The sequence below is a fragment of the Parasteatoda tepidariorum genome, chromosome 7 (genome assembly GCF_043381705.1).
Source record: "Parasteatoda tepidariorum isolate YZ-2023 chromosome 7, CAS_Ptep_4.0, whole genome shotgun sequence".
Taxonomy (NCBI): domain Eukaryota; kingdom Metazoa; phylum Arthropoda; class Arachnida; order Araneae; family Theridiidae; genus Parasteatoda; species Parasteatoda tepidariorum.
This window is the reverse complement of record NC_092210.1, coordinates 74143899-74154568: the sequence shown is the minus strand read 5'-3', so window position 1 is coordinate 74154568 and position 10670 is coordinate 74143899. Positions and strand designations below refer to the sequence as shown.

At 32.2% G+C, this 10670-nt stretch overlaps 1 protein-coding gene across 2 annotated transcripts in view; it reads right to left on the bottom strand.

Annotated features, from left to right (window-relative positions):
* Positions 1-6006, bottom strand: part of LOC107443943 (BAR/IMD domain-containing adapter protein 2) — a 239498-nt gene extending 233492 nt beyond the window's left edge. Inside the window, exon 1 of one of the 2 annotated variants that reach the window (XM_071183633.1) lies at positions 5727-6006. In XM_071183633.1, coding sequence (XP_071039734.1) covers positions 5727-5774 — 48 coding nt within the window. In that variant the 5' untranslated portion in view covers positions 5775-6006. The remainder of the gene's footprint in view (positions 1-5726) is intronic. The other variant, XM_043039366.2, reaches the window with a different exon arrangement.
* Between the last annotated feature and the right edge of the window lie 4664 nt (positions 6007-10670).

The window sequence follows — 10670 nt, the reverse complement described above, 5'->3', positions numbered from 1 at the left end:
AGAAGACACCTCAAAACAGTGGAAATTAAAAATGAAAACTGTTGCCAACGCGAGAAAAGAAATATCATCGGTTTTATTGATGCATACGTACGTTTTAGCGTTTTATATAATATAGATTGTTTACTTGCCGGAGGTTCACAAGGGCTCGTGAGGTGTAACAAGATACGATGTTCAGGAAAATATTTAAAATTAAATTTTTTAGCGAAATTTTAAATGGCTTACCTAATTAGGAAACAATAAATGTGCATATATGTGAACTGCTTTGTTATTAATTGGGAAATGTTAATTCACATTTTCTTGATCACTTACTTCAGGCTTTACCTTATGTATTCTTTATTTTTTAGTTGCAGAGGATTGCATACCTAGATTTAGAAAATTTAACGTTTTATTTCACAACGCCGGACGCAAGTCATAAATTTCAACGCAAGTCATAAATTTGAAGCCGTCTTAAAAAAATTCTAACTTGATTCGAAGTTTACTGCAGCTTCAACTTTTCTGCTAACTAAGCAAACACTCAAAGGTTATTGCCAAGGATTCTTGAATGGAATAGTTTGTTTTCGCAATAAAACTATCGCAAAAAACGAGAAAAGGAAAAAAGGCAGAAAAGTCAGCCACCGATTAGATATACTTAAACTCGAAATTTATAGCTGTAGATATAGTAATTGGCGAGAATTAAGTCAACTATTTTCTACCAGCGATTATAAATTTTATTTTGACGAATCACTGTCGCAGATTTTGCTAATGCAATAAGCAGAATTTCTTTTTTATGCTAAAGTGGAATAATTATAAATAATGGGTAGGAAACGGTTGGACAACTTATGCAATTTGTCTGAAGCTAAAATTTCTTACATCTGATTTAAAATTTTGTCAGGGTTAGAACTTGAAAAGAAGGTTTTAGAAACATTGCGCCTAAAATATTTTCCCCCTCAGAACTACTTTCCAAAATCGAAACATTTACTGTAAAAAATTCTAGATCGCAAAATGAAAACTACAGGCACTTTGAGTATATCGGTAAAACCCATTTTTACAGTAAAATGTTATACCGTAAATTTTACAGCAATATTTATTTAATTAGAGTGATTCAGAGATTTTATTGTAATTATTACTGTTAAAAATACGATTTATTACATTTTTCGTTCCATAACACATTCCGATAAAAATAGATTCTACGGCAAAAAGAAGTGTCGTTACTTTTTACCGTAATTTTTTACAGAGTCTTATAATTGTTAATCAACTTATTCTAATATGTACTTCACGCTTTGATAACGAAATATTATTTTATGATGGAAAAAATGCCTTCCTTAAAACGCTTTATGTTTATACCTCGATGCTGTCCTAAATTATCCCAATCCGATTTAGGGGCAACTTATTGACTTCAAATAAAGGACACGTCTTTTCCAAGCCATTTTACCTACACTGAACCAGTGTGTTGAAACATTATAGAGAACTAATCATGAAATAACTATCAACCAATACCACGTTTCTCATCTCGTAAGTGAGGTACCAATTGAGTCTCAACAGTTGAAAATCTACAACAATTGAGAATTATGCTAGAAATTATGCTTTTCTTGTCCGTGACCCACTAATCTGTCAATCTTTCACTAAACAGATTTTTTTTGGCGGCTAAACCTCATTCTGTGCGTGAAAGAGGTAAGAGGTAAAATTATTTCTGGAAAGAAAGAGGTAAAATTATTTCTGTAGTAGAAAAAGAGGTAAATTTATTATTTTTCTTTTTAAGGCTGTTAGTGTTTTGAAAAGCATAAGTGTTCTTTCTCATACATTGAAGATAATGAAGTTCCAAAACTCTATCTAGATCCCAAAATTGCGTAGTCCTCATAAAAAGAAGTTAACGGATTAACTTAAACTTACACTTGAGGAACAGTGAAAGAGTTGAAAACGAAAATTAAAAAAATTAAACCTTAAGTCCACCATTTTAGTTTAAATGATAGGAAACAACTAAAATAAAATAAAACAGCTTTTTCTAGAAAATGTTTGAAACTGGTCGTGTTTACCGTAACCCCCTCCCCGCTAAGCACACACTTCGAACAAAATATTTTTAGCACTGAAATTTAACCTGGCCACTGTGGGCCAGAAGACCATGATCTTTTGCCAAAAGTCAAACATTGAATTTTCAACTGATACATGTGTAGGCAGTTTTAATGTAGCCCAAATTAAGTATTCGTAATCATTCCAAACATTATAATTTATTTTTTGGACCGACGAGAGTACAATGTAATAAAAAATATGCTTAAAAAATTTTTTTTGTAACTTTTACATTTTTATTTCAGAAATATATACGGGAATTTCACCTTACTGTTACATTTTTATCAGAGTAATTAGTCTGAAATTACAGTACAATTTTTTAATTTGTTGGATTAGTTAATACTCTTGACGAACTTATGGTTTATATCTTATCATTTGACATTTTGCAATGTTTGAATGACTTTCGAAACTTCTTTCGAAAAAATCTGCCGCATTTTGTCCGTATTGCAAAGGTGGACTAAATGTACCGAAAAACAAAAATTATGTTTTTTTTTCATGTTTTCGCGTTATTGAAGTTATACTTCTTATGCGACTTCCAACAAGGTTGCGTTAAACGTTTAACGCTACATTTTTATTGGCCGGGAAATCACGTGGTAGGATCCAGTTTTCCCTCATTCATTTCCATATTGTTTTGGTTCTCACTAACATAAAAATAAAAGTCATAAAACTTTTGTTTTACTATAATATTTTTTTAGTTTGTTTTGATACACATATAATTTATTAGGGAGCAGGAAAAAGAGTCGTTGAATAGAACTAGTGATCCTTCTACAAATGCTGATTCTTCTACAATTAACGTCGCAGGTTACGAAGTTTAACTTCTTCCACGCGGAGGGACTCCACGCACTTTTTTTTTGTAATATTGCTTCGCAAATATAATTTTGCTTTTCATTTTTAATATGAAATTGCGAAAATTATTATTTTTTCATTGCTATATTTAATTATTTAAACGTACTATATTATTTTTTTTTTATTTTTGCTCGCCTTATTTCAGCCGCCATTTTGTTTGTTTTGGGGTATTTTTAGTGTACTTCAAAATTTCAACTATGAATTCAATTTACCTGCACATGAAAAACCCTAAATAAAAACCCCGAAATTTTGAAACAAATTTTATCGAAATACTAATTTTGGCTCCGAAACCTTGGATGCTGGCCCACTGTGCTGGCCTATGAGTTTGCTTTGTGTTTAACAATTTCAGCAGAGGACTTGGTTCACGAAAAATCACGCTTTAACATTATAGTGCATAATATCATATTTCATTTTATTATTTGAAGGCTAATACGTTGAACACATTAAATACAATATTCCTTAAATATACTTTTACTGTACCTTTAACAGTTAAAACATAATATTGTATTTCTTATAATATTATTAAACATTAGGTAATCCATTGAATATTTATTCATTTAATAAGTATTCGTAATTTAATTTAATTTCGTTTTTGGAGGCAGGTGGTGCAAATAAGTAAGCAGTACCCTCAATCTTACCATTTGAAGATCTGTCAAAAACTAGTAATTTATATTACTGCACAAGTGTGATTATAAAAAAAAACTATTTGGTAACTGAAATAACTATATTTCATCATTGAAACATCACAAATATAATTGGGAATAATTTATGTCAAATAAAAACTAAAAAGTGAAAAACGTAAAGTAATGATACGATTTAGGCCACACAAAGACAAGATATAGAAAAATTTAAGATTTAGGCAACTCTAATAAATCAAAATATCCATATCCAACAATTAAATGATTTTTTTAGAGTGTAACCTCACTCTAAAGGTGTTATTTAAACATGAAAACAATTAAATGAAAACATGAAACAATTAAATTGAAAAAGAGACGAGAAGTTCCTTTTCATTGAAACTGTAGTATATTATTTTTTTAATAATAATTCTGCTTCTTTTTGCTTTTAATTATTCGGTGTAATATTTTGATAGGCAGCATTATCAAGCAAATATATAAAATTAAACAATTTTAGCTGTAATAATTTTATTTTGCTTTAAAGAAATTAAAAATATATGTACATAAATGCCCTTTTACGAATATGTTACGGATCTAATTAATCGTAATTTTTATGCTAATAACTACCGTGAAATCACAAAATCACTCTTATTAAATAAATATCACTGTAAAAATCGCGATATAATATGTTACGGTAAAAATTGATTTTATGGATAATTTCCCCAAAGTGCCGGTATACTTTATACCGTAATTTGATCCAGAATTTTATACAATGTAACTTGAATCAAATTTTAAAAATATTTATAATTTAAAGCCTAAGCATAATTCGTAAAACAACTGCGATTTTGTCATATGACATTAAAATATTTTAAAAATATATTACAAATGCCAATAAAGCTGAGAAAGTACCAACTTATGTATTGAAATAAAAATATTATTATTGAAGTTATTGATATTAAATAAAAGTGCATATTAAAGTATTTATTTTTGATTGGCAAATAAAAAAAAACAATTCTCTTTAACAAGTATTTGCAAGACTTGCATAAAGAATAGTTTGAATTTGAACTTAGACTAGTTCACGGCAAAGTACTTAAATACAGAAAAAAATGCTTTGTTGTTACTTCTGAACAAAATAAGTTAGTAATATTAGATTAAAGAAATTTAACAAAATATTAAGAATTATAAGTAATTTACCATTAATCAAAATCATTTTGCAGTTCGAAATTTTTTTTTAATGAAATTAAATTTTTTTTCTTTTTTCTAAAAATATCTCGTTGCAGCAAATTCAAGAATGAAAATTTTTGGTGTTACAATTTCCCAACAAAAAATTTTCCCCTATACATTTAAATGTCTTTTTAGAAATTAATTTTTTGTTTAGACCTCAATGGCAAAAACAATATACCTATATCGTTTTTATTTTATTCACCGTTTTAATCAAAATGCAAAATATTAAAATTCCCTAAATGTAAATCCCTGAAAAAATATTATCCGTTTTTTAGAAACAATCCCTGCATTAAGTTATACTTTTTAAGTTCAATCACTACAAACTTTGATTAAAGATTGGTGAAATCAAAGTTTGTAATGATTAAACTTAACTGATTAAAGATTGCTGCGATGCATTTAAAGAAACATTAACTTTTTGGGATTACGACACTTAGCCCTTTTCATTTTTAATCAGTTTCTTTTTTAAGCAATAAAACTTTATAATAATTTATATTTAATCAGTGGTGCCCGATTTTATGTACGCACTTGAATAATAGTTTAATATTACATACAACTTTTTACTGTTAAATTCCTTAAAAAAATGTTCGCTACTCAAAGAATTTTTTAATACATTTATATTAAAAAAATTTTTTTTTTATTTTTACGAGCACTTTAAATTTTAATTTTGCAAAAAATTATTGACCGTTATACGTTTTTCTTTTTAAAAAAAACAAATTCAAAAATATTTTTCAACTGCGGCTGAGATATACTGAGACCGTTTTTAGAATTTAGAAAACAATACGGTTTACTAAACATTGGTTTTAATAAAACATAATGTTCCTCAATAATAAATAATATTCAGAACAAAAAGTAATCAATTCATTTCTATTTAATATATTCACAAACAAAACACATTTAGGACCAATAAATGTATCATTATATAAATTTTTCCCTTCCTATTTAGGATATATATTTTTTATTATTTAGGATATATATGGATATATATTTTTTAAAAATTACCTTATAAGCCCCGTCCACCAATTTAGCAATCTCATCCGGATCAGACATTATAAACTGAATAATCACCGACGCAACAGTTCTGGAGTTAAGGACGGAGGAAGTTCTCCGGTATTTATCCCGTATTCAATTTTATCCTGGGATTGGTGGAAGGGGGTGCCGAACACCGCGCACTCACATCACATAACTGCCGGACAACCGGAGGCAGAATGTGCCGGCCTTACGAAAGGACCGCCGGTTTACACCACGTGCTCCCGTGACGTCACGGGATTCCCTTTTCTTCGCGCACTCGCGGTATCATTCCCGAAACTGGAAAAGGAGAAAAGGCATTTAGAATGACTAAAGAAATAAGTTTCGACTTGATTTTAAATGTCCTAAGGGAAAGTTTGGTGTCATGTTGATTTTTTCCTGAAGCTAAACAAATCATTGTCACTGCGTGATTAATCATTTGCATGCTTTTTATAAATGACAAACTCAATTTCAACATAAAAAAAGTTATTGAAAATTGAAATTTTTTTTTAAGTCTCTGGGGAAAAAAATATTTCAGTGTTTTTATTTAATTTACTTTCCAATTATTCACGTTATTTAATTCTTATTTATTATTAGTTAAGAGTTTAAATGAGTAGTTCACAACTTAAATGCGTGTAATTTTCTAACTGCCTAAATTTTATTTCATCACCGTCGTTGGACATCCTGCTTAATTTTGAGTTTACCACTACCAATATTCAACTCGGTAGCCTTGTAATTTTGAACGAAATCCAAAAGACAAGAGAACTCCAGGATCAAGTATCGGGTGAAATTTGTCTTCGTGGAAGACATTTTGATTTACATCAAAATGTCCACATCTAATCCACATTTGAGTTGCATGGAAAGGATTGATTGATTTGTTCATTTACGTCGCACTAGAGCTGCACAATGGGCTATTGGCGACAGTCTGGGAAACATCCCTGAGGATGATCCGAAGATATGCCATCGCAATTTTGATCCTCCGCAGAGGGAAGCATGGAAAGGAAAAAAACGAAAAACCCCATGGTTAACCTGACGTTAAGGGGACTCTAACCCATGATATGCCTACCACTAAGGATATTTCACGTCAACACTGTGGTCGGAGCTAGTTGGGTGTAGAATTCGAGCTGGGATTCGAATTACGAGCCATGGAATTCGGGTCAATCTATTGGGAGGAGAGTGCTATATCCCCTGAAATAACTGTCTGAATTAATGTATATAAAGAAGGGGAGTCCGAAAATATGCATTCCCTGGTGACTGTGGAAAGTGGTAAGTATGGAAAACAAAAAATATATCGCGATATTAAAGATTTTATATAATCTAATCAGAAAATGAATTCAATTTACAAAATCAAAAAAGAGACAAAGAAGTAATTAAACTATTAAAACATTAAATCAAAACGGAAAAGCGCCTAAAGCAGCTAAAACCAAATTTGCTTTATTTAATTCAGACATTCAAACAAACATTACATCTGTAAAAATTAAAATACAGTAGGGAACCGATTATCCGGAACGATCGGGACCATCGCTATTCCGGATAACTGATTTTTCCGGTTTTCTGAATCGCAAAAAAAAAGCCGTTTTTTTCATTGTCAAACTCAACTGAAAAAAAAATATTTGGAAATAATCTTAAAAAGAAGAAAAAACGATGAAGTAATATACTAATGATTATTTCCAAAATGATGGTAAGGTAAACATCTTTCAAAAAAGAAAGAAAAATCTCAAAATCTTATGAGGAAAAAAAAAATTTTTTTTTAAATAACGGGAATATTTATCGAATTTCGTTCCGGTTTTTTTGTTTTCCGGTTTTCTGATTTCCGGATAACGGGTTCTGTACTGTATATGTGTGTTTGTAGGACAGCACTTCTTCAGGGGACACACTGTCTACAAACACACATGAGCCTTTCTGTTGTCAGTGGAAAAACCAAAACTGACAGTGCCTCGAGGCCCCACAATGAATAGACAAATAAGAAAATCATTACCATAATTGAAAAGCACTGAAAGTAATGAACAGGAAACACTACTTAAAAGTACATAAAGTAAGATTTAAAAATGAAACGCCTCCTTATAAATCAAAATATAAATATAAAACTATAGTAACAGTTACAGTTAGATAAATCACATCAAAATAAAATATAAATTGCCGAATCAGTAAGAAAATATTAAAACCAAGTGCTGACATCTGTTTGAAAATCCTAAACAATGAAACAAAAATATTCAACGAGCAAAAAATTCTTCAAGTGCTGCCATCTGCTTTGGAAAAAGAAATCCTTAATTTTCACCTGTGAGCAGAGGTGAGTATGGAAAACAAAAAATATAACACGATATTACAGATTTAATGTAATTTAATTTTTCCACATAATTACCAAATACGTTTAGATATTTGTCATATCACTTAATAAGCCTAAGAAAAACATCCAGGGAAAAAATCAGGGCTCTGCTGAAGAAACGTTGGATGGCTTGTGTGACTTTAATTTTGCTTTCAAAGCGTGTTCAGTCGAGATTTTTCTTCAAGGCCGTACATCAGGACAGTATGACGAAAGGCCAAAAAGTGCTCCCAACAAAGAGTTTCTATATGGTTTTGCTTTACCGACACCTAACTTGGTCTTGCATTGTATGTAACGCAGCAATATAACGCCAAATTGAAGAAGGACAAGCCCCTTTTTTCGTTTAGCCTCCTTCAATTTCAGCAGTGTAACTACAGCACGTAGCAATGATGGTTCCAACCTCCAAAAATTCAGCAATAAAACTCCTAAACCATAGAACCATAGCGGAAAGAAGAAAGTTTGTTCTTGAATTGTTCTTGTTTGTTCTTCGATCATGTTTTTTTTTTTTTTGGTTTTGAAATTTTTACTTATTTGTAATTTACTGATCTTTTGATTGCTTTCTTTAAAAAATTTCTTCTTTTATGTTTTGAAAAACTCACAATATATCATGAGGCTTGGAACCAGATTGTTGTTGTTGTTAATTTACGTCGCACTAGAGCTGCACAATGGGCTATTGGCGACGGTCTGGGAAACATCCCGGAGGATGATCCGAAGACATGCCATCACAATTTTGATCCTCTGCGGAGGGGATGGCACCCCCGCTTCGGTAGCCCGACGACCTGCGCGCGAAGTCGAGCACTTTACGCTAGCACAGTTTAACGAGGACCAATACCGCACACCCTCGGTCCTTACGCAGACTGATCCAAGTGGTCACCCATCCGCACACTGATCGCAGCCAGTGATGCTGATCTGCTGGGAACCGTGTCTTAACGATCAGTCCACTGCGGGACCGGAACCAGATTGATCACTGTCGAATATTGTCCAATGGTGAATATGTGTCTCTTACTTTTAACCACTATTTTGTATATACTCCATTGCTGTTCTATTTCCTGGGAAAAACTGGAATTCAGCCCCATTTTTAACATGCAAATTTTTTTTGTTTGTTTGTTGAAAGATGTTATTTTTACTGTTATCTGGAATAGAGTATTATAGTCAGTTCATATATCCATCACTCCCAGAACTGCCACTTGTTGGTCAAGGAGGTCATAAAAGCTAAAACTCTTCAATTTCAGTCCAACGACATTATGGTCGCAACGTAATGAATATTGCGCACCGGTTGCCTTTAATATCTATTTGTTTTGCTTTATTACTAATAAAGTTTTGAGTTTGTAGAGCTTTTCAGGTGGAGGACTCTTGGTGGGTCGCGGAGTGGTGGCCGTCTCTCTTGCTGTCGGTCTGGACTTTCTAGCACCTGCATCGGGTTTGGAGCCACTGTGGCTTTGGCTTCGATGTTCTTGCTCTGAATGGGTCACCACTGCTCGTCGATTCGATAGTTTTGCTCATTCTCGTGCGTGACTCTAGGCTTTGTGCTGCCACGGAGTTTATTTCGCGTGATCAGTCTTCATGAGTTCCCCGGATGGCCCAATGAGGGCGGATTGAGTTTTTAGCTACGCTTAACTTATATCACTGCTTTATATCTAGAAAATTGGACAAAAAACAATGGCATTTAAAAAGGATGCGCCGACCAGGTGACCGAGTGGCTAGTGTGCCTGACTGCGGAGCCGATGGTCGCGGGTTTGAATCCCGCTCAGGGCATGGATGTTTCTTTCTCTCTGTCCTTTCTCTTTTGTGTGAGTGTGTGAATGTGACCCGCCCTATAAATGGGTTTGTAGTTGTGTGACGTGGGCGACGCTGCTTCACCGCCGTGGTTTCGCCACAGGTGCCCACTGGGTAACGACAAGAGAGCAGCTCTTCTGGCACTCCTGGCCAATAGGAAAATACATCTCAAGTGCCCGCCATTAAAGCAAAAAAGAAAAAAAATAGGATGCAATAAATAAAATTCATCCACTGAATTTAGTATCCCGAAATTAATTAAATGCACATAATTAATAATCAGTATCAAAAATTAAAAAAGGTTCATTAATGTTTTTCACCTTTCGCAGACTGGCGTATATTCTTGACTATTTCTTAACAGGGATTTTCTCTTTCAATTCCTTTCTTAACTATAACTACTGAAGTTATAATTTGAAAAGAATGCATACAAGCAGATAATTAATTTAATAGTGCGTTTACAATTTAAAAAAACTGTATTTAATATATAATGAAACGAGATAATTGTTATTTATACGATTATGATTTTCGCACAATGTAACATCAGAAAAAAAAACTAGAGAGAAAAGAGTTTTTCAAACAATAGTTTTTTAGTTTCTCCATTGTTTGACTACTTTTCAATTCAACTGCTTCGGATATGTTTTGAAGTAATAAATTCGCTCTTTTTTCAAAGATTTTTGCCGCTTTAACTCCTCTGTTTTCATTTTAAATAAAGCTTTCATAGCATTACTTATATGATTAGAATCAAGATTGCAGCTTTAATTTAGCTCCAGAAAATGTTTAAGTACATTGTGAAAAATTGTTTAGGAAATTAACGTTACAGTTAAATCTACAATTAAGTAACT